Source organism: Poecilia reticulata, chromosome 1 (genome assembly GCF_904066995.2).
Source record: "Poecilia reticulata chromosome 1, P_reticulata-male-v2, whole genome shotgun sequence".
NCBI lineage: Eukaryota > Metazoa > Chordata > Actinopteri > Cyprinodontiformes > Poeciliidae > Poecilia > Poecilia reticulata.
This window is the reverse complement of record NC_088830.1, coordinates 24,019,070-24,043,439: the sequence shown is the minus strand read 5'-3', so window position 1 is coordinate 24,043,439 and position 24,370 is coordinate 24,019,070. Positions and strand designations below refer to the sequence as shown.

At 38.9% G+C, this 24,370-nt stretch overlaps 1 protein-coding gene across 4 annotated transcripts in view; it reads left to right on the top strand.

The window, feature by feature from the left end:
• mast1a (microtubule associated serine/threonine kinase 1a) overlaps nt 1–24,370 on the top strand; it is a 71,408-nt gene that overhangs the window by 14,992 nt on the left and 32,046 nt on the right. For 2 of the 4 annotated variants that reach the window (XM_008415141.3, XM_008415149.3), the window contains exons 3-5: nt 20,874–20,962; nt 23,202–23,277; nt 23,754–23,826. In XM_008415141.3, the coding sequence (XP_008413363.1) occupies nt 20,874–20,962; nt 23,202–23,277; nt 23,754–23,826 (238 nt within the window). Of the gene's footprint in view, nt 1–5,604; nt 6,046–20,873; nt 20,963–23,201; nt 23,278–23,753; nt 23,827–24,370 lie in introns of those variants that run through there. The other 2 variants (XM_008415174.3, XM_081609705.1) reach the window with 2 other exon arrangements.

The following is a 24,370-nucleotide window of genomic DNA, read 5'->3' as shown; positions in this document are numbered from 1 at the left end:
CATGGAGTTTGTATGGGTGGGTCCTCTCCGGCTTCCTGCCACAGTCCAAAAACATGACTGTCAGCTTAATTGGCCTCTCCAAATTCTCCCTACATGTGTGATTGGTTGCTTGTCCTGTCTGTCTCTGTGTTGCACTGCGACAGACTGGTGACCTGTCCAGGGTGACCCCGCCTCTCACCCCGAACGTTAGTTGGAGATAGGCACCAGCAACCCTCCCGGCCCCACTAAGGGACCAGGGTGTAAGAAAATGGATGGATGGATCTTTTGATGTTTTTTGCTTGGTGGTAGGCCAGTAAAACCATCAAAAGCAACAACTCCCAATTTTGAGTCTGAAAATGCTTACGTCAATAGCATGTTTCCTATTGGTTCTTTTTTTAGTTCAACAATTCATCAGATGAATGTGCGGGAGCTTCATCTAATGGAAATGAACTATAAAATCCTTAAAAATCCCCTCAAGGAAAATTGTAAATCCGTATCAGCTAAATCCTGACTGCTGCATCTCCAGATGATTCCTTTGTGCTTCCCATTTTCAAACATTTGGCTTTTATTGAGTAGAAAGCAGAGTAGCTGAGCTACAAATGAAGACAAATAGCTTTTTTTCAGAGATCCAGACTCTCTCCTGCTTTGTAATAGGAAGTCATGGTCAAGTGGGGTTATTGTACTCTGCCTGCCTTGTCTTTCAACTTCAGCATGTTTCAGCTTTGTGTGAGGCCTTTTCACTTGGAGAGCTCCTCTGCCGCCCAATCTGTTGCACCAGTGAACTGTGCGATGAACAGTCAACCGCGGGAGAGCTCTGCTTTCACCCCAATGGCCTTTCTGGATGAGGGGGGGTCAGAGGGTTCAAGAAGAGAGGGGAACACTGCAGTGTTCACAGTGAACATGTGTTTTTTTTTTAAAGATTTTCCTAGTGTCAAAGAAATCACATTGATCAATATCTGTCAGTGAATAACAGACAGGTTGCATTAGTTTAGAGTAAATCCTTGACTCAAGAGAGGGAAGAAGTCTCTTAGTTGTGATTTTAACATTTTGTCCTAACTTCTCCTTTCAAGTGTCAACATTAAATCCGGTTATTGACATTCTGCAGTAGCTTTACAGTACATGTCCAATGTTTGTCTGAGAAAGAAGGACAAATCTGGCTTCAATTAACACATTCATTCATTAAGTGATTAACATCAAAGCTTTGCAATCTGTTTGTATGTATAATTTACAAAGGAGTGTGATTAAATGATCATTGAAAAATAAAGTTAAATGTAGTATTTAAGGGAGAAAGCGTTTGTATTTGACAGCCGCAGCAGATAAACTGTGAAGTATTTGTTAAAAAGAAAAACAAGCTAGTTTTTAGTCTCTGTCCATGGTGCTGAAATACCATCTATTCTTTAAAAAGCATCTATGAAAAAGGATCAAGGACTTCAATGGCTTTTTCTCCCACTATTTCATTTAATAGTGAGACTATTAAGCCTTTTTTTCAGCTGAAGCAGCAATCTCTTCTTTAATTTAAATCACTAATTTGTTTTTACTGCTGCTCCTGCTGGCCAAGTTTGGGCTCACAAACAAAGACTGACCCGGTTTCACACACGCTCACATTATTAACTTCAAAGGAAATAAGATAACAAAATGCACAAATATATGTGTATGTATGTACACCTGATGGTTTGAGACAAATACAGTGCAAATGTGTGTATTTTTATTTGACAGAAAATCAGGAAATAGAGTCCCTGCTTGGGTTAGTTCCAGACATCTATGTACCAGGACTATCTCAGTACATGCATCTTCTGTCTCTATGTAGCTGTAACTATGAAAAAAATAATGTTTTATTGACTGTTTCCCATGTTTACATTTACAGACAACAGTCTGTCTAAATTGGTGACTGATCAGGGATCTCAAGATGCATTAGCCCAATAGTAACAGGCTTAAAAACGTCATGTTCTGCTCACAAAATCCTCCTGTATTATTGAAATAACCAGGTAGTCAGAAGGTAGTTTGCATAGGCAGCTGACAATCCCACAATAAGCTCGAAAGGAACATTTTCCACATCAAATTCCAGTTGCATGTTCTTGTTGATGTTTAGCTTAAATAATTTTTATCGTTCTAATAGTTGATAATTGAAAATTATTTTTTTCTTCCCACCATCTTTTAGCTATTCACTGCTCTCTGAAGCACAACATTGAGTTCCTCTGAGGTGAACAAGCAAGCGCAACTGGAAATTAAAATGGTGCTGTCTCTTTAAAAACAGAAGCCAAAGAGCATCGCTGTGCAAAACTGCCCCATCAGTGTAATAAAATAAACGTGTGTACATGCTGAATTTGTCGCTCACAGTTTGGTCGCCTCTGTGGGTGCGCATGCTGGTACGTGAAACTCATGTGTGCGCTCCTAATTGCGGTCAGTGGACAGGAGTGTGTGTGTGCGTTTTGTCAGTGACCTGTGACCTTTTGTGGTGGAGTGGCAGATGTCACAACCAGACATGAGGGAGACTATAGAGCCGGACGATCACAATCAGCTCCCTCCCCTCTCCTCTTCGTGGTGCTGCTCCTGCTGTTGTGTTTTTCTCATTAAGTCCTGCTATGGGTGAAGTTTTGCGCTGTGGGTTTAACTGTTATGGAAAAAGACAGCCAGGACAACAAATACGAGATTTAATGTTTCAGAAAAGCATTGACGCTCAGGAACACTAGTCCCATCTTCTATCATGATCCTCATCACCGTCACTGACCTCCCACTGTGCTACAGTGATATCACCCCCTTTCCTCCCTCCGCCCTCCTCTTCTCTCCCATGTATATTTCATCCATCCAGACTCCCACATTAGAGACGGCATCCATTATTGAATTACTCCCTTCAGCACTACTGTGCAACTGTCGCCCGGCGTCAGCTTTAACATTTGGTGGATTGGTTTCAAAGGGAGGGACAGAGGGAATATGTGCACACATACAGCAGAGTGACATCTCTCTTGGCCGGACACTGAAGAGCAGCTCCGGGGTTTACAGACAATACCTGGACTCATGCATTGTGCCAACTTGCTTCTTAGACAAATTTTAACTATGTTTGTGTGAAACTGCACTGTTTTTAGCTGCTGGTGTATTTCTATTAGTGCTGTCGGTCGATTAAAAAATGTAATCAGATTAATCACTAGCGCTGTGAATAATCAAGGTTATTCACCGCGTTTAACTTTGCATAGTGTGTCGTAAAGTACATTTTGCCACTGAGCACACCAGTGTGACTCTCCTTGCTTTTTTTTCGCACCTCTATATTGTTGAGGGCAATACAAAACCATGTAATTTGCTGCTGTAATCTAGGTAACGCGTTAAACTTTTTAGATTAATCGCATGCGTTAACATGTTAAGGTGACAGCCCTAATTTCTAAGATTATAAATTGCTGTCTTGATATTCTACCAGCAAAATCTCCTCTGAAAACACATTGTTTACCCTGGGATTAGACACCAGGTGAGATGTTTTTTAGAGATTCTTATGTAGATTTTTTTAATATTATTATTTTTTATTGTGAGGTTGTTTACTTGTATATTGTGTGTTATAATGAAGTTTTGTTCGTAACTTATTCAACCATTGAGCACTTTGGTCCTATGCTGTTTGTTTCATGTTCTTCATAAATAAAGTTGGGTTGCCTGGAGTAAATACAAACTGGAGTTTTCAATTATGAGGAAAAAACACACGACCTTGTGTGCTTTATATACTTTGTGGTTCTTTTGTGATATCTTTGAGTAATTTTAGTAGTGTGTTTTAGTCTACTTCATGTTGCCAGGTAGGCTTCATTGAAATTATTTATTCATTTGACTGGTACAGCAGAGGGATGTTTATGCACATCTGCTCAGTATTTTTAAGATCTGTGTTTGTTTTGTTTTTACAAATTTGGGCCAACTTTGCTGAAATAAAAAGGGAACTATCATTTGTGTTTACTCATTTAAGGTCACCATTATCAGATTTCAGAATATGTTTATTGACTTGAAAATTTTGCGCTTAACAAAAAGCAAAAGGCAAAAACCTGTAAGGGGACAAACAGTTTTTCACAGCACAGTAGGTCATTATAGAAAATATCTGAGAACAGATCTCGAGGCACCTACAAATTACTTGTGGAAGATGAGCCCATTTAAAAAAAAATAAATGTCAGTCACATAGAAGTAATTGGCATGTTTGTGACTTTTTTGAACTGGAGATGAACACATTTGATGCTTATGCAGCAATAAATAGCAGTCAAGGGAATGACTCAGAACAATAACATCCCCCTGTTTATAGTAATCAAGTAACATGCCACTCAGTAAACTGTGTGACTCATTTGTGTACTTTTTAAAAGAAATGTCTGCAGATGTTCTGTGCTTCAGTTATCTGCTTCCATTTTACTTTTTAATAAGAACTGCATCATTTGTGTAACTCCACAGACTGCTGATTAAATACTGTGACTGCCAGTGATGAAAAGCAGTTAATTATTGGTAGCAAGAAAATTATAATCCCATTCCACTGAAATTAGTTTTGTTTTTCTCCCTGTATCCCATATGTCTATGTTATTTTCTTTAGATTTATCCATGGCTTATTTAAGCTTAACCACAAAGTATTGTTAGACTGATCCTATATTATCATTAGTGTGATATTGATGACAGATGTAGTGTTGTATAACAATAGTATTGTGAAGAGATTGATGTAGGTGACACTGTAAACTAAAGGTCAGCAAAACTGAGAATCAGTTTTCTTCAATTACTGTCACATTGTTTTATACATTGTTGGCATATTGAAAAATATGTCTTCTTTTGCACATTTAGAGGGACATGAATTTCTGACAATTATTTGTCTGGCTTTTGAGGCACTTTATTCTGAATTGTGTGTGTCTACAGGGATGAGCGATGTAAAATTTAGTTCCTGCTGCACCAGGCATCACTGTCTCTTTTGATTTGTTTTCATATTTAGGGTCAACTGAGGACGTGAGGGTTAAAGTGTGAAATTAGTGTGCAACTGAGTGAGAAGGCAATGCTAAATCTTTATTGCTTTGTCTTATTACGCCAATGCAAAACAACAGTGTAACAGAGGTATTAAGATATTCTGTCTATAAAATATTATGAAATATAAACATCCTTATTTCTTACTCTTTTTCATTTTAGAATTAAATGTGTAAGAAATCTCATCACACAAGATGTCCCCCATATTAAAAAGTCATCGTATTTAAACTAGATAGCGCTATATCAGTTTAAGCTGCAACTGTGAGCCTTGATATGACAGTAAGTGCTTCACTCTTGACATCGTGTATTTTTGAATCGTTGCCCTGCTGCGTTGACAGCCAGCTGTCAGCTGTATAAACATCAAAGAAGATCCCACCACTTTTAAACACATTCTTAGAAGTATATTTGCCGAAAAAAAGCAAAAAAGTTAAGTTCACGTGAGTTCACCAGCATTAATTATGCTGATGAACTCACCAGTCAGTGTCTTTTATGCCACTAATACTATATTAGTCAGTTTCCTTTTTACTTCTCTCACTGGTTTTCCTTCAAATTCACACATTTCTCCAATATCTTACTGGCATACTTCTGTTTTGATGACGATGACGAGAGCAAACACATGCTCTCTCACTCCCTCTCTTTTTGTGTGCCCAACTCCCCCCTTTGTCACTGTGCACTTCCTGGTTTGGCACGATACCCTTGAGATCAGCCCCACAGTCCTCTCTCCTTTAGAGAGGGATGCTCGGCTGCCCGCTCTCTCTGTCTGCCTCTGCTCTCCTTGTTTAAATTCTAATCTGCTTGCAGCTGTTACACAGATGACACCTCTGAGTCTTTTTTCACTTTTTGCACGGACCCCTGAAGAAATACTCATTTGTGCAGAGTCTGTGGGAGCATTAAGGGACAGTTTGAGGCTGTGTTTGTGTGTGTAAGTGGCCAAGGGAAGATGTCATGCCAGCGTGGAGCGTAATTGCTGCTTCTTGACTGCCTCTTTCTGTGTGTGTGTGTGTGTGTGTGTTTATTTCTGTAAAAGCAATTGTGGCTGTGGTGCTCTCATGTTTATCTGCCAACACATCATTCTGCTGCGAGAAACATGTTTCGACGAACAAAAAGGTAAACGGCGGCGATCTGTCAACGTGCATTCTTTGTGACCGTTGTGGTGCCCTGCTGTTGTAGCTGTTTGTTGAGGTTGTGTTTTTTCCATGATGTTTCCGTGGTCGCTGCCAGCTCTCATGCTGTCTCACAGTTGTCCCCTGTCTCCATTTAGCTTCAGCAATATGCCATGTGCTTATGTGTGTGTGTCTTTTTGTCCTTATGTGTTTTTCAGCTGTATTCTTTTTGCACACAGCATTGTGCAAAATTCAACGGCATGCCCTTTAGGGTAACTGAAGTACAGTGTTTGGTTTCAAAACCTATGTATTTTCTCTGTGTGTTGCTCTGATATGCAAATGCAGTGAACATGTGACATAAATTTATATTCATGTTGAGCTACATTGTAGTAACGCTGAAGCATTTTATTTCAGTTTATAATTTGTGCACTTGTCTCTCTTTATGCACGCATAATGTGTTTGTACTTGGTAACCTGTGTGTCAGAGATAGAAATATGGAGAGAAAGCATTATTTTCAGTGTCCAGGGAGTGCTTGCAGAGAGCCAACAGCGGGCAGTGCTCGAGTGCTGTCTTCCTGGCTCAATTCCCCTATCCTCCATTCCTCTTCATCCCTCCTAACACACACACACGCACACACATATTGCTGTTGCCTGAATTTTGTGCCCCTAACATTATCCCTTTCTCTACTGTCGTTCTCTCCTTTATGTACCATCTGCACAGGGCCTTTAGTCCCCTCCTGCTAGCTTTCTCCCCTTCTGATCTCAGGGGGATTAGTGTTAGTCTTCACTGTTATTTCCACCGTTGATGCACTGAGCAACAGGATGCCCAGATGTATAAGGGAGAAGAGCTCACTTAGCTCTGGCTTAAGTGTTCGTGAGACATTACGGCTGACTTTTGTTCTAATAGAGGCAGTAGATTTAACCAAATGGGGGATTGATCCCATTAGGCTGTGGACCCAGGCCTTTGACAGTAAAAACAACAAAACATATGTATATACTCAAAAATATATCTATAAAAAAAATTAAAATCAGATTATTTTAAGTGGTCTCTTTTTTTTCCCGGAGCTGTATATAAGTGTGTATGCAAATTTTTTTTATTAAGGACTAATATTGTACTGATGCTATTGACCATCTCTGTTTCAATGGCTTACTCTGCTTGCAGTAAATATTGTAATACTCCAGAATCACTTTCCTACTCATGTACTGCTCTAGTATAAGCCAAGCTGACACAGCATTTAGGAACATGTCAAAATTGTTCATAGTTAATAGCAAAAACTCAATAATTTCATGTTGCACTATGCAGACTCTCAGTTTGCACTGATGAAGATTTACTCACCTCTGCATGCTGAGTGGTTGGAGCAGCTTCAACTGACTCCACCTCTATCTTAATTTGGTTGATGCTTAATTCTTAGGCCATTGAATGTTTATACACTGATTCTGAGCTAACTAAAACAATTAAATCATGTAGTGTGTGTGTATTCCAAAATACACACGGAGAAAATGGGGCAGTTTCAAAAGTGACACACAGACTTCAAAGACAGGACCTGATATTATATAAAACACTCTTTATTTCCTCCTCTTTTGATCCACCTAACCTGCCTTATTTAATCGCCCCACAAACATGGTGCGATAAGACAGAATGTGCCAGCAGCTTAAGCTGAAATATACTCTTAGCTTAGCCAGAGTTTTTCAAAATCAAAAATACCACAACACTTAAAGTCTCCACTGTGCTTCAAGGAAGCATGTGCATGTTTTCCACTCAGCCACTTCAAAGCATCCATTAAACAAATGGATGCTTTTTTTTTTTTTTTTTTTAATTAACAACATCCATGTTGCCATTGCTGGACTGGAGTTGATTCATGTATCTTGTGGTCTGCTCAGCTACGATAGACAGTTTTGTCTTTGGCACTGTGTGTCTGAAAAATGAATGCAACTACAGTAATAGAAAATATTCTAAGGACACTATTGATTATATTTTCTGTGGGTTTCTGCTTGGGGGGACTTGTTAATTATATTTAGAACAAAGTCAGTATCACATCTTGTTACATGGTTTTACTGATATTTTAAAACAAAGAAAATGATTTTAGTTTGTAAAATGTCTTTAGCATCTACTATTAAGAGATTAGCACGGTGAGCACTATTATAGATAAACAGCAGCATGTGTGTGAAATCTCTCTTGATCTCTGCCTCTAACAGGCTGCCAGTGTTTTCAAATCCAGCAGTTTGCCTGATAGCCAGAGGTTGAGACAGACATATTTCTGTGCTCTTTTAGGTTCAGTATTTATTTTTTTATCAACTGAAACTCTGTTACAGCTTGCATAATAAATGTCTGGACATGTAGAGAACATAATTTCCTTTTACATCCTTGAGGTTCCTTGATAAAACTTGCCTAAAGTCTTCCTCCAGTTGTGGGATGTTGTTGTTACTATGATTTGTTCGAGCTTATCTCGGTGAGTTCACTGATGAGAAAAAGATCGATTCTTGACTTTCTGACTGGCACATGACAGATCAAGACTGATCAGGCTTAAAATTGGACGATTCCAGTCTACAGTCAGCTTCTCTGTGCACCTCTTACTCAGTATTACATTTCTTGTTTAAAGATTAGGAGTAGTGTACAATAAATGTTACTTGCGAAGGTAAAACCAGCAAATATTTAATTTGTTTTTATTTTTGCATTTTCAGTCATTGTAAAACAGTTCAGTTTTAAATTTGCTCAATCACTGTTACTTTAATTTGTAATTTACAGAAAAATTAGATTTGCAGGAATTTATAATCTTTAAATCTGTGCAATTATTTCTTTCACTAAGTAGAAAGCACAACTTTAAGTACAAAAAACCATAAGGTCATGTAGAAGATGGATTTAAAGGTCTGGAAAGGTCCAAAATCTTGTTCTAAACACAAACATTTCCCAGATTTTCTGATTATGTTTCATAAATAGCTGTAGAAAACCAGATCTAAATTTACACGCAAGGATTGTTTAACAATTGGGCTCATAACAAAGCATTGGAGGAGCATTTGGTTGCCCATCCCTGGTTTGCGTTATAAATAAAACATCTTTGATCCCTACTTTCTCTTTGTTCATTTTTTAATTATCTCACATTTTGTCCTTCTGTCCTTTCTCCCTTTGCTTTGTGTTGCATCTGTCCATCTGTGTATTTTTGGCTGGCTGCAGCAATTAAGAGGATAATGCTTTTTATCCACTCCAAACGGTCTGAGCTAAAGACACTGAAAATATGAGTAAGAGAGGGAACATTAAGCAGTAGACAGAGATCGTGGCAGAGCTACAGGAAGAGGAGAGTGGAGCTGGATGAAAAGAAGAGCCCGAGGTAGTGCCTCAGCCTACATTTAGGAGAAGCCCACTGGGGTTAACTGAGCCCTTGACGATAGATTCTTAAGTCCATTTCTGCTTGTTTCTTGTTTGTTTTTACCACTTCTTGTGGGTCTCTGTTGGATTGTTGTTTTGGATTTTGAAAGCATGAAAGAAAGAGATAAACAAAACATCTAAAGCTTAAATACTTGCCTATAAGTAGCTTAGTTGCCAAGAAGGTCATCTCACTCTCGCTCGGTGCAAATAATAATGATTTGCAGATCTACGTTTATGTTCATCCATGATGCAGAGTAGAAAGGATTATGATCAACGCAGAAGATGTGTCTCACATGCGGGTTGTGTTGTACAGTTAGCACTACCCTCCCATGTGTGACATCTGGCTACATTAAATATATAGCACTTTCTAGAGGTGATAGGGCTGGACAATAAATCAGTAACAATATCGCGAAAGACACATGATCATTATCAATAGATAACACATTAGAATATTCAATGATTTCACTAAGCTCCGAACCAGAACCGCACAGCATTCTGGAGGAAGCTGTGAGGCAGAGAAAAGCTTTATCTGGCCTGCTCAACATCTCGTGGCCAGCTAAGAAATGTTGGTGGCACCAACTAACTCACTCACTCTTTGGTTACCTAGCAACAGGTTGTTGCTAGGTAACAACTTGTTGCTAGGTAACTTGCACAGCATTTTCGGAGCAACCAAGTTTGTAAGTATTTCAAATATTTGAGCGTAGTAATTAATGTTCGTTGATCAGAACATTTTTACATTTCTGGAATCTGGATAACTGATTTTGGTCACAGAAAATCACATACAAACTTTCTGGTTACCAGCCAGTTTCTTGGTACAAGTGATTTACTTTACTTTTCAAACACTGTGGCATAGATGTGGTCTCTGCAGCTGGCTATTTTGCACATTATAAGCTTCCATAAAACCATCATCATAATGGTAGCTCTGATACAACAGTGAGAGGTTTAGTCATGCACTTCAGCATTGTTGCAATGAGGCACACACTCAGTGGCTTTTAGATGGCTCTGAGACAAATATGCTGATTTTATTTTATTTTTTCATACATGATGCTGAAAATAATAATATTGCCTTCTTGCTGCAGCAGACGACTGTTTGAGATACAGTTAAATGTTCATCCATTCGTTTCTACTGTATAAGAGCTGTGGGGTAAATTCTCAGCACCAAACATAGAAACACTCTCCATGTTTTTTGTCCCTGTTTGTACCGTGACAGGACCATCTGTCACTGACTGATGTTATGGCTCGCTTAAACCAAAACGCATGCTGGCTGCAGTTTATTGCTATGGGATACTATATTTGTCATATGTAATCTGTATTTGTATGACAACCTGTACAGGGGCTGCAACAAAATTGCATTCACTCTTTTGCCTTCTTTGTACTCATAATATTAGTTGAATGTATTTTTTATTGGAACTTGGTTATGGATTTATAAAGGCTGCTGTCGAATGATTTGTCTCAGTTCCACTAAACAATTTGTGTCGAGAAGACTTTTCAAAGAATAAATTATTTTAGCGTATTTTAGGAGGACCGAACTGCAGCTGGAACAGTTTGATTCAAAAAATGCAAACCTTTCTAAAGGTCGACTCGCACGTTTTTTGCTGACTTTCTGTTAGGAAAATACATTATGAACACGGTAATACATATATGAACCTACTTTTTTGATGTTAGTGGCATTGAAAATGAAAAAAAGAAATGCTAGGAATATATTAAAATGGAGTTTATAGAACTTGTGCAAATGTGCAAATTCACTACAGGTTACCTAAACAATACATACTTTACAACTTATTGTTCCAGTTAGCATTACTTAGCTTTCATGAAGCTTAAATGTCATCACCACTGTATGCACATGGATGGATGGAGGGATGGATGGATGGATGGATGGATGGATGGATGGATGGATGGATGGATGGATGGATGGATGGATGGATGGATGGATGGATGGATGGATGGACATGAGAGCTGCAGAAAAAAGGGAAATTTGTCATTACTATGCTGTTGCTGAAAATTAGATAATTACTATGATTATAATTAACGCTAATTTTAGAAACCTTTCCGGCATATTCTCACTGTTCTCTGTGAGCTAGCATTGAAGTCAGTAAGAAAATACATTGGATCTGGGCATTAAGGGAAGTTAAAGTCCACTTTACTGACCAAATTTGCAAAGTGGGACTGCATGAAACTTTAAATTGTATATCCTAATATCCTGCATGCAGGGCAATGGAGATATTCCACACACCGTTTTTGTAATAATGAGCATTTTTTTATTATCTTATTTATAGTGTCATTAGTAGTAGCAGAAAGTTCAGAGTACAACTCTGACTTGGTGCTCTTTGGTGGTGGGAATATCCCATATGAGAGGCTGCATTTAATAGACAACAAAAAGCCTCATGGTAATCATTAAGACTGGTATAGCATAGCATAATCACTGGAATCAAAACGACAGGGAAAGACATTGTCCTAGTAGCAGCTAAAATACTCATCTTTAGCTATTTAGGTTCACATTCCTGAAAACTTTGCTTTCATTCATGATAGTAGAATAAACAAAAGGGTGCTTTTCAGTACTGGAGTATAAACCATGTCCCAAAACTGTACCACAAAATGCCCAGAGATCTGTTGGTAGTTATATTTGTCAAACATAAAGCAAAGCCACAACTGATATCAGGGTCGGGGGAGGGTAAATCAAGACAAAAATGAAAGATGAACTATGAAATGACCAGCTATTCGAAGAGCTACGGCACACAGTTCCCATCTCTGTCAAACTGTATAACTCACCGTCCTGTCACTATCACTTACTCGGCCTCATCCATCGGTATTCTAACTGGTTGCTGCTGATGGAATCACTGAAGCGACTGCACAGCGTACAGCTATCTGCCACTAATCTGGCGTGGTTCTGGCTTCTGCATCCCATCTGGGATCATATTGCTTGGTACATAACCCTTCTGTCTAAAATGAGCAGCACACATGGTTGGTTTTTTTTTTTTGCTACTGACAGGTCAGTAAAATCTCATCTCTTCACCTGCACAACATGCACACAGAACAGAAAGCTCTGACGGGCCAATAAAACTCCTAGATGGCTGTCGCTGCTACAGATTTCACCATCCGATAAACATCAGAAAGCTGAAAGAGAAATTAATCATAATGGAAATCTATCAAGCACATTTTTAAACTAATGTTTATGTGTGAGTTTGTGTATCTGCAGGAAATTCCGGAAGCGTTCATCCTGCTTCTGCTTCGTTTTTTGATTTCAATTCAGCACGCTGTAACATTTCTTGAGTACTTGTGGTGCCTTGGAAAATAAGCCATATTGTCTTTGTCATAAACTGTCACTGGACGAAAAACAGCAGCTACCCTGATAGTAGATGTTCCTTTTCAGATGACATTGGGAACAAATCTGTATACTCTTGTTACCATCAGATTCAGAAATGATAACCACAAATGATGTCCTTATGTTGAGAGTATTGAGATTACTTAAATCCAGTTAATCTTGGAAACAAAAGCATGCTGTCTGTAAAGATGATGCACAATTTGAAGGGTTTTTATGTGCTGCTGTAATGTTTGCTTGAAACCATAAGCATCACACTGAACATTCGTTTGTACCCACCCTCCTGCTTTTGTCTTTATTTTAGATGGGTTTTTTTCAGAGCCTTGGATCTTTAGCCACAGTAACAACATTTTTGCTTTCTTTTAGAAATGCTGCAAGAGTTAAGCTGGATGCAAATCAAGTCTTTTCACTGTGGGACGCTTTCATTTTCTCTGTAAGGTTACTGCCACGGATCACTTCCTACAAATGAGGACACTTTGTGGATAAAATGAAACGCCATTATTGCAGTAATTCAGGTGCACTTTCCGGCTCTTTACGTACAGTCACTGCAGAGAGCTTTCACGGCCCAGAAACATACATACTCACAGAAAACAACAAAATAAAACACAAGACAGACAGTGTCATGCAAACACTCAGAAAATCGACAGATGAAAGGCTGAAATGGAGGAAGGATCCTGTGCGATGGGGGAGGATTTTAGATTTTCAGAGGACATTTGACAAGAAGTCACAGACAAAAAGTCGACATTTTGATGTTTGTTGTTCCCTTCTAGGTTAAATCTGTGCCTAAACTGTGCTGTGCTGATGCTTCTCGTTAGATACCATGTTAAGAGTTCTTATTTTATCACTGTGCCCAAACACATGAATGAGTGGTTTTACTAATTTGGAGAACTTAAAAGTTTTACTATGTTTTTTTTTGTTTGTTTATTTGTTGTTGTTTTTTTTTACAAGAAAATGTTGAACTGAGCTCAGTCCTCCCTGACATCATCCATTCGAAAGTGAACAAATGGTTTTAATTGAGAAACTTTTCAAATAAACTTTAAGTTGTTTATGCAGAAAAGACTCACAAAATTGGCATGTAAAAGGAAGAGGACGGTGACTGCTGTTTCTTCCTGTCTCTGTGGGTGTCCACTCACATTTCAGGCTGTGGTGCACACACACATTGTATCCGTCTCTGCAGAACTGTTATTGGTAATGCATACCTTTCCCCTTTCTTTAAAAGTGACTATACCTCCATTCTCTCCAATAAGCTAAAGACTCATGCAACATCTAAAGTGCACCTAGTCGATGCAGGAATGGAGAGAGCGTTTCCATGTACAGCAGAGACAAACAGAGGGAGGGAAATAGCAATTTAATAAAAGCACATCTAACTGTAGAGTTAAATACAGCCAAATTAAAAGCAAACAGGATCGGGTTTTAATTCGGGAAACACTCCTTTCCTGCCGTTTTAACTGGGGCCTGACTATAAAAAAATATACTGTTAGTGAGCAAACCTGTGTGCTGTTGTAATTTGGTGGCTGTTTTGTTGTTTGCTAACTAAAACAGGACATTATGTCAATGAGAGCAGCTCTTTAAGAGTTTTGTCCTAATAAAATACAGTTTATGTGAGAAAAGAGAATGGGAAAGAGTTAGAGATGTGTGTAAGCTGGCAAAGTCCAGGTTGAAATTGCTAAATTATAGTATGCTAACTGATGCATGACTACATGAGAAATGGTTCATGCTGGGACTGTAAAGATTAATTCAGTTTTAAAGGTGTGGAATGAACTTGCAACTAGCTCTCAATGATTTATTGTTATTGAAAACAACATTCATTTGGCCCCTCGTAGCCCTGAATTGTGTTACTCACCCCCACTGCTGACTAAATTTCTTTTAATTGCAAAGGTGTAGTAAAGTGTTTTTTTTTTAGTTTTGTAATTCAGCTCAGGTTGATGCCAGTCTTCCCTTCACCAGTGTGTAAACTTTCCATCTGAAGATTAAGGTTGTCACAATACTGAAATGTCAAAGTTGATACTGACACTAAGAAAAAAAAACTCAGTACCGTTTCTGCAACATTAATTGAAATGCCCAGGGTTTTGCCCAGTGCAAAAATCTGATTTATTTTAACTTCCTTAATTCTGACAAAGTCGGAAAGTAGAGGAGAATTAAATTCTTCTTTAGAAAAAAAAATTGTAATTTAAGCATCACTTCCCTGTTTGGCAAATCAGTAGAGAAGATAACACTTCACAGTATAAATGTTAATATCCTTCATGTAAATATCAGCCTGTGATTTAGACATTATTTTATTTCACGATAGTTACAGTACTTATCTTTAGTGTGCCGCTGTGTGCTTCTGTTTTTCTCTTAGTTTGCTGTTGGGACAAATATATTTTTATACTGAGAAGCAAATAAAGCCCACCGGCCTTACTCAAAATAGAATAGAATAGAGTTTATTATCATTTGCACAGAGTCATTAAGCACATTGAAATTCATGTGTGTTTCTCCAACTTAAGGATAAAATTTTTTTTATAAGATATAAAAAATAAATGTAAGATAAAACGGAATAGTTGAAAACAAACATTTAAGAAAAAGCATCAAGCGTTCGAGTAAATAACTAGTAATTGATGTTGCACATTAAAATGATCTGATTGCAGTTCAAATGCTTCACATTTATCACATTTTCTGCTGCAGTAATGAATAATTCCTGCCATCTTTAATGTCACGTGCCACTAATTTAACAGTCGCTGTGAAATAAACGTCCTGTGTAATTACTTTGTACTATTTGTATGAGTTTGGCTTTTTATTGTTACAAAAGCGATGCAGTGGGTGTTACTCTGTCATCTTTGTTCTTTCTTTCTTTAACAGAATAACACCAGATCTTCTATTTTTGTCCCTCTGTGCCAACGAGCTTAGCAACAGGAGGGCCATGTGAATAACACCTGCAACAACCTTTCACATCAACATGGCAATGTTGTTCTTCGCCTCATCTCAGCTTATCTTTATTTATCTCTCCTATCATTTTTGTCTCGGCTTGGCCCATTTTCTTAGATCTGCTGCTTGTCAGCGTCACTCAGTCATCCTCTCAATCTTCATTTAAACGCCTAAAGCCTGTTAAATCTGCCCACATGGCTTGATTTGGACCCTGTCCCAAATTTGGGATCAGTCCTAGTCCCAGAGGATGTTTTGGACTGTGGCAGTAAGAGCAGTGGATGTTGAGTAATTGGATGCACAAACAGGAACCAACCTAACCGAGTGGGGAAGCTTTTTTTTTTTAAAGAGACAGCTTTTTATCCCATTCAGTTTTATCCCATTGCACACGCTGCAAAACATGCACTCACCTTTAAGAGAGGGCCTGATGTAACCTAATGTGTCCTGTCTGTCCCTGTGAGTCAGCACTCAGTGCAGAAGACGACACCACTGACTGACAGACAACATGCACACACACATACACACTCGGAGAGTTAATAACCTTCAGGGTAAAACCTATTAAATATGCACAGACGCTAGATCACATCATTCACAAGGTAACGTGTGCAGGCAGATGGAGGTTCAGCCGTGATCTCTCACACAAACAGACAGGAAAAACCAACATTTTTTCTTCACTTACTCTATTTACATGCACTACTCGCTGTGACAAATCTCTGTAACTGTGGGCTCTTAATGTTTTCTTTGAATGATTTTTGTTTTCAGGGAGGAGTAAGCTTGCAGCAAATAACGTCAATAACTTTGACTTCAGTAAGAGGTCAAGAGCTGGACACATAATTAGACTTTTTTGTGAATTTTCAGTCTATAGAGATTCGGGCTCAAATATATACATACACTTAATATGTGAAATGTCTCTTAGCAAGTTGCAGAAAAGCTAAACTCCTGTCATATTGATTAATAAGGTTCCAAATTAATTCTGGTTGAAGATTTAAATTGTTTTGCTTCTTAGCAGATTTTAAGTAAACAGCATGCAATTTCAATAGAGTTTAGGTCACAGCCAATACAAAAGCACCACATTAGCCGTCTTTGTCCGTTCTAAAACTGTGGGCAGGATCATTAGAAGTACGGCGAGCCAGAGAGCCAGCCTACTTACTGCTCATGTACAAAGCTGAAATGGCAAGCTGGAAGACCAATGATTGCAGAACACGTCTTCACAGTTCCTACCCTGTTGATGGATGGAGTGCTACCAAAAAGGAAATCGAGAAAGATAAAACATTTTTGATGAATGAGTAGCAGAATGTCGGCAAGACCTTAGTGAGTTTAGTTATCTAAGACGATGCATCCTCCGGTGACACTTCTTCAGGATTCCCTCAGTGTTAGAGGAGAACCTTGTTATCGGAGATGGTACCTAAATACTCAATCCCTCTACTATCTCAACCGGAGAACTGTGAACCACAGTGGTGACAGCCAATGCCAGTTCCCTGGAGAAAATACTGAAGAAATGTAAATTTAATGACTTTAGAAGAAGCTTTTTTATCCCAAAAATCAGGATTGTAAGTTTACAGAGACGTTGATGGCCCAATTGCCAGTTGTAGGCCTGCGGGGGGATAATTGCTCGTCAAAGCTTCTGCTTGAGTCATTACTGCGGTTTTAACCTCAGAGCATCTCGCAGCATGCCGACTGGAGCAACTAGTGGCACTACAGTCTGTCATTAGTGACACACAGGCAGAGGTCACATGTGTGTCAGTCTGACAGTTTTACTAAGTCCTGTTGCCTGTAAATAAATGCTGAAGATTTCTGCACTTTGAAGTTATTGTACGAGTTTCAGAGGCATCTGGGTAGGATTGTCTTTGATGACTTTGTGTGGCCATGCTGTTGAACACCATAAGATGCAAACAGGTGAAAGTTAAAAATCAGTTTTTTTGAATACAGTCTGATTCAAACAAATGGACTGTTATCAAGATTCAAGGGGTGAAAATACTGTAGTGATGCTCTCTGTATGTATGCACTATAAATGTGTTGCGCTGCTACCCACTCCATGTCTTGTGTCTCTTTGCCCTGTCAAGGATTCTGGTAATGTTTTGATGAGAAAACCTAGATGCACAAACCTTCTGATTCCTGCAAAAACACACAGAAAATCGTTTACTTGCTTTGCACCTTGTGATAGACCGACACGTTCACTTGCATCAACAGACCCCCACGCGACGCACCCGACACTTCCAGACCGAGTGAATCACCCTCCTCCTGAACGACAGCATCGCAGATCGAGTCTACGTTATGGATTAGGCAGTGGATTATGATGGATTAGAAATCTGGCATTCACAAAAACCAGTGTAGGCTTTCACTGCAGGGTGACGTCATTCCGTTTGGCTTTGCAGGCTGTCGATCGGAGCTCATTCAGCCTCATGCCCTCCTTCATTACTTTGTTTGTTTGACACGTCTGCTTCTCACTGTTAGCTTTGGTGAAAACAGTTGCATTTGTCACCGTTTGCTTTTTATAAGTGTGACTCTGCATGTGTTACTATGGCAACGCCGTACATTCCTCCTTACGCGTTTTCCCTTCTGGCTGCTCTTCATCTTTCTTCTTTTTTTTTGGTCCATCAGCTCTAGATGGAGGAGAGTCGTGCTGAATGAACCCAATTAGGGTTATAAATTTCTATTAGTGGAGGGTCGCCGTTTTTTTTATTTTTATTAAAGCTTCAGTTATTTTTTTCAATTTAAGATGAATAATGCATAAGTGATTGACTTAATGGTATCTCGGAGGCTGTTTTTGTGTGTGACACAGAGACGCAGGCACGTTTAGATTTATGGTTTAATGACGGCAGTGTACCGCTTTCTAACTTCCCACTCAGACACAAGCACACATGCCGTCTTAGCCAGATTGAAAGAGGATGAGCAGTCTGCTGTGGACAGATCTGTGAGACAGTGATTTATAGCCGTATAGACACAAACACACAGGAACACACTTACTCAAACACCTCCAACAGCATTTCCTCATCGCGTTCTCATTTAAGTTTAGCATTTAGTTTAGTTTAATCTGCCGACAGCCACCTACAGCCACTATAATCTCTACAGACTACTTCTGCTGATGACGGATAAACGATTTTCTCTTGCATATCTTCTCTAAAGACTCCAGGTTCCGATTCACCTGAACCACTGTGTCACTTTTTTATGTTCAGTATTTTCATGAATTTTGAGACAATTTGTGAAGCTCTCTTTCTAAGATGTGTTCTGCGTACATTTTTTACTGAAAGAAACAAAATCAATTAGATTTTTTTTTGTAAACAGACTCTGGTCTGCACAAGAACTATATGACCAAACATGTTTTCTCCTCATACATGCTTGTCTTAAAACAAATCAAAATTAAGTTGTAGTTTGACCTTTACTGGCAGCCAGAATAAAGAGCAGCCCTTCTGTTTAGCCTTTGTTACAGTACAAATGCTTTGGGCAAGATGCCCTTTTCCAGAACTCATTTAAGATAACAATGTTGTAGAGCAAAAAGACTTTTCTCTTTATGGGAAGATTAGATGGCTTTGCCCTCAGGAGCCTTCATTGTGTTTCTGTCTTTAATAGTCTCGTCAGCTCTGAGCTTTTTACTCGGGACTTACAGGGGAACAATGTTCTTGACTTCACACGTTTCAATTATTTATCATTCGACGAGCTCTGAACAGGATGAGAGCAAAGCTGCATAGCGCTCTGTGAAAGAACAGGCTGAGAACAGAAAGAGTGACCAGCCATCGGAAGAAGTTTGGATTATTTATGGCAATTAAAATTGATTTACTGAGAGTTTACAGTGACAAGCCTCAGATTGATGTACCATCTGGGTAAGATGCAGGTTGATGATTAACCTTAAAATGTATTTTAAAAAAACTGGTGGTAAATATCAGGAAGCCTGGTTCAGCTGTAATACATGATGAATCATGAATCAAAAGCCAGGAATATGATCTGGTGTCAAGCTGGTGCAGTGTGCTTGTTTGCTTAAGTGACTCAGCTGCTGAATAAGGATGAGCAGGTGGATTATCAACACTGGAGACGAAATAAATAAGCTGGTGATTTGAGGCAGGTGTAGGAGCAGAACATCAGTGGTCGACACAAATGAGATAAGCATGTGCAGTTGGTGTTTCTTCACTGAGTCTTTTGTCTTTTCCTCTTCCCCATTGCTTTACTTGTCTTTTCTTATTGAAAAATCCAGAGTGAGGGATGCTGTTAAGTCTCCTGCAGCCCTCTCTGTTCAAAGCCTAATGCATTTCCCTTAAATATTTCAATGTATTCCTATTCTGTTCTGCAAGGCTGAGTACAAGCTCTCCGTCAGCTGGCGCCCACATAGGCAGACTGCCACCAGGAAAATCCTTCTACTGGCTTGATGTCTCAGAATGCCAGAGAAAATAGCTGGAGAGTGACATCAGAAGGGAGAGAGATAAGACAGGCAGGCAGGGTTTTGGAGCGATGCAAGACGATAGATCCAGGCTTCTCGCATTATTTAAAGTGCATTAAATAATCGCCTTGTTCTCTGTGGCTATATGTTCAGATTTCTCTTTGTGTTCTGCTATTTACAGTACTTCCTATGCAGATGCGAGGAGGTTTGGTGGCTGATGCAATGAGAAGCCAACTTGTTTTCTCTCTCTTCTTCTTTCTTTTCAGCGGTTCTGCTTTGCAACATCTGATATTGCTGAAGCACACACAGCCACAAAGAGTAGTAAGCAAAAGTCCCAGTCAGTACATGACAATAACACCTGTATCATTCACTTCCCACTTTATGAGCTGTTGTGTGAAACAATAACTCCCGTGTTTCTGTGTGTGTGCCCCTTGTCAGACTCTCCAATGGCACATCGAGCCTTGCTGCACCAACATGTGAAGCCTTAGCGCTTCATTAATTTTAGTTTTTCATTACGGTGAACTCCCGTCTTTTTCCTTCCCTCCCTCTCTTTCCTTCATCACTCCTTCCATTAAATTCCTTGGCAGCAGCTGTCAAGGGGGTGACCCTTAAGGAAGTGAAATGTTTTCTTGCTTTGTCGCTCCTTACTGAATAAGCAGATGTGAAATGCAGACACAAAGATGTGCTTCAATATGCTTACACCTACATATAGTTTACTAGGATTTTACTAAACATCCTATCAGAACAACCAATAAGGACATATCCAAGAGCAGATGGTATTGATCTGAATGTCTCAGGGTTATCGGTGCAGCAACTTCTCAGCAGCTGATTTATGGAGGAAAGACAAATACTTACTGGCTCTTTGTTCTGTTTCCAGTTGCAGAACCAGTAACCGGAAGAGCCTCATCCTGACCAGTACTTCCCCCACCCTGCCGAGGCCGCACTCTCCGTTACCCGGACACATAGGTCAGTAAGACGTATACCTGCCTGCCAATACAGAAAGGTAATCTCATGTATTCTAAATGTTGACATATACAGGGGAAAACCCCTTCAGCACATTCTTACCTCTAATGTCCCTCCATTCATCTAACAGTGCATGGATTTTTCCTACTACTATTTCATTTTCCAGATATAGTAAGGATTGTTTTCACCATTTGGCTAATATACATTAAGAATTTTTTATTTTTTTTAATGTACTTAGTTTTGTCCACACTCATTATATTCATTTTGTAAGATTTTGCTCATTTATATTTTTGTGTTTGAATATCTTTAAAGTATGAATCTGTGATAGAAATTCTACTAATTTAAAGCACAAAAAGTGATATATATAGACAAAATTATGCCAGAAAAATTATGGCGACACAAAGGATGTAATTTTATTGTAGCTTTTTAGAAAATGTGTCTATAGATTAGTCAGAGTATGTTACATAGATCTATATTTGAGCCTACATGCGTAATTTTCAACCTGTGTGCAGAATATATTCACAAAATATTAAGCCAATATACCTAATTATTTGTATTATTAAAAAAAATTTATTGAAGTAATTTATTAACAACTTAAAAAAAAGACAAATATTTAAATTGCCGTAATTTCTATTATAAAATGTTTGGTGAGAATTTTCCTCCTGCTATTTTAGAAAGTATAGATAAAATTGGACATACAAAACTATCTGTATGTTTACACTTTAAAGTTCTTTGCAATTTCAGGAAAAACTCCTCAACATTTTATATCTAAACTGGTCCAATTGCTTCTGTATTTACATGCACTCCAAAAGTCTCCACAGTTTTTCTACTGGGTGCTGTATCATAGATAGGCCATTCCAGCACCTGTAGTAACTTCTCCATGTCTTTGATATGCATGCAGGAAGCGGTTATGCAAATTCTTGTTGAAAAATGCATGGACTTCTGTGGAAAAGATGTCGTCTTGAAGGCAGCATATGTTGCTCTAAAACCTCTGCTGTACTTGCTGGCACTAAGGCTGCCATCATAGAAATGTAAATTAGCTTTGCCAGGGGCAACCGATACGAACCCATGCTGTTACAGAGCCCGGCTTTGAGACCAATTTTTCAAAGTAGTCAAGATCACCCCTTATTGTCTTAGATCTAAAGCACAGGTCTTCGTTTCGCCATCTGAACCAATCTCTAACGTACAACTCAGAATTCAATTATTTTGTATTCCTAGAATCAATTTATTATATATTATGTAGAGAGAAGCATTTTTCTTTAATATTTTTATAATTTTTGTTAAGTAATTGAAAATCCCCTGACCTTCTTTGCTACTCAATGGTTCATCCTTTTGGCGTTTTCGTTTTTTTTTTTTTTTTTTTTTCAAACTTACACAGACATCACCTTGCATTGCATTCTGGGATTTTTGGGGTCTTACTGTCAGCTAAATAGTTGTCTACTGGATGGTGGAAGAGAAAGAAAAACAGAAAGGAGTATAAAGAAACGTGGTTTTATTTATTATAACAGAAAGCCTTACAGAGAAGCAGCAATTTCTTTTTACTCCATAGTTTTTTGTAGATGTTTTGTTGAAAAGCTCTCCACAAAGTGAAGAATTTTCTGCTCACATAAATCTTACATTTTATCTGATGTTGAAGTTTGAATCTGCCTTAGTCCTACACAGTATTCAAGCTCCAACATGGAGATGTGATTCTGCAATACAATGTTAAATAAAATGCCAAAAGATTAAAATGTTACTCTTAATAAATATTAAGATTTAAAGCTGATTAATAATTAACATTTATCAGTCTATTCCAGTCTTTTAGTGAATGTTTTTGTAATAATTCAGGTCTAAGGACAAACAGTACAGGTTTGGATTCCTAACCTACTGTGACTCAGAATTTGAAATGACCTAGATTTTGACGATTAGAAAGGAAAATGTCTATTTCCATCATTAGAGACGTGAGACTTGACTTGGAGAAAAAGACTCTGAACCACAACAGTTAAAAGCAAAACCAAAAAAAAACACACAGTGTGTGTATATTTTTGACAACTTTGTTTAGTGTTGCATTCATATTTCCCTACAACTGCTTCCCTGCTTCACCATCACTTTACCTTAGCAGATGAAACGCAGAAACATTTCCTGTAGGTGTTTAAAAAGGGCAAGCTAGGTCATAGTTGTCTCAAAGACAAAAGTGTAATGTCCTGCTTTATATTGCCAACTGACCTGCGTTCCTCTGTTCTCTCTACCTGCGTTTCATCAGGAAGCAGTCCACTGGACAGCCCTCGCAACTTCTCACCAAGCGGACCTGCCCACTTCTCATTTGCCTCATCTCGAAGGTTGGCTTTGCCTTTTATCACACCATCTGTAGCCACACCTGTGCTTTACAAAAACATAACAAGGCATTGCACTTGAATTGTTCTTTGGATCACTTTTGCACACACGACGTCTATCACAGATCTATACGTCTTTGTCCTGGCCTGCTCCCTGTACGCCTGTGTGACAATGTCTTGACAGCAGGCTGACACAGTTTGAACCAGGCGGCGAGCCAGGACTGTGCCCCTCATTACTCACTCAGAGGAGGCGTCAGACTCTGTGATGATTGGAGAAAGCCTCGAAGGAGAAGAACCAAAGAATCCTACGTGTAATTGGATTGGGAGGAAGTGAAGGTGGCGGATTTGCTCTTGTTTAACCGCCAGTTGTGTTTTGCCGTGAAAATAAAATAGAAACATAAGGTTACAAAAGAACTCATCCCCCCTCTTGGTGTCTAACAAGAATCATCTTTTCTCACACTGGTTTTTTTGTCTTTTGTCAGGGCTGATGGGCGTAGATGGTCTTTGGCATCTCTGCCTTCCTCAGGATATGGCACCAATACACCCAGCTCAACGGTAGGCTCAACAAGATGTTAATACAGTTTTTTCATTTAACTTACAAGAAAGACAATTTTCTAATCCGTTAAACTATTTATGCCCACTTTTTGACTTTTTGATGCAAAAAAGTCAAGCAAACACGTTTTGACCTGAGGCTCAGACTCTCCTGTGTTCACAGTATCCTGTCTATAAGGTGTAGCCCAGTTGTCTGACAAAAAGCATTCAGTAAAAGCAAAATCAGCCTTTACTTCCCTTGAGTTTGTTGTCTTATTGTTGCAGCAGCAACCTCCCTTTATCCCCTCTCAAATCGAGGATCCTTCTGACTAAGTGTGCCCTCGTAACAGGAAACTTGTCTATCAAAAAGCAGCGGAGGATTTCTCTTCCCTCTGCACAGTGTGAAAATGAAAACTCACTGGGATCGCATGCTTTCATCTCCATGTGTACCAGAGAAGCTCGGGAAGAAAACTGACATGAAAGCGCGAGAGATCTGGGTTTCTTCCACACTAATCTTTCTACCTAACTCCAAAAATCCTGATCTTGGGAGCTCTCTTATTTCTGAGTG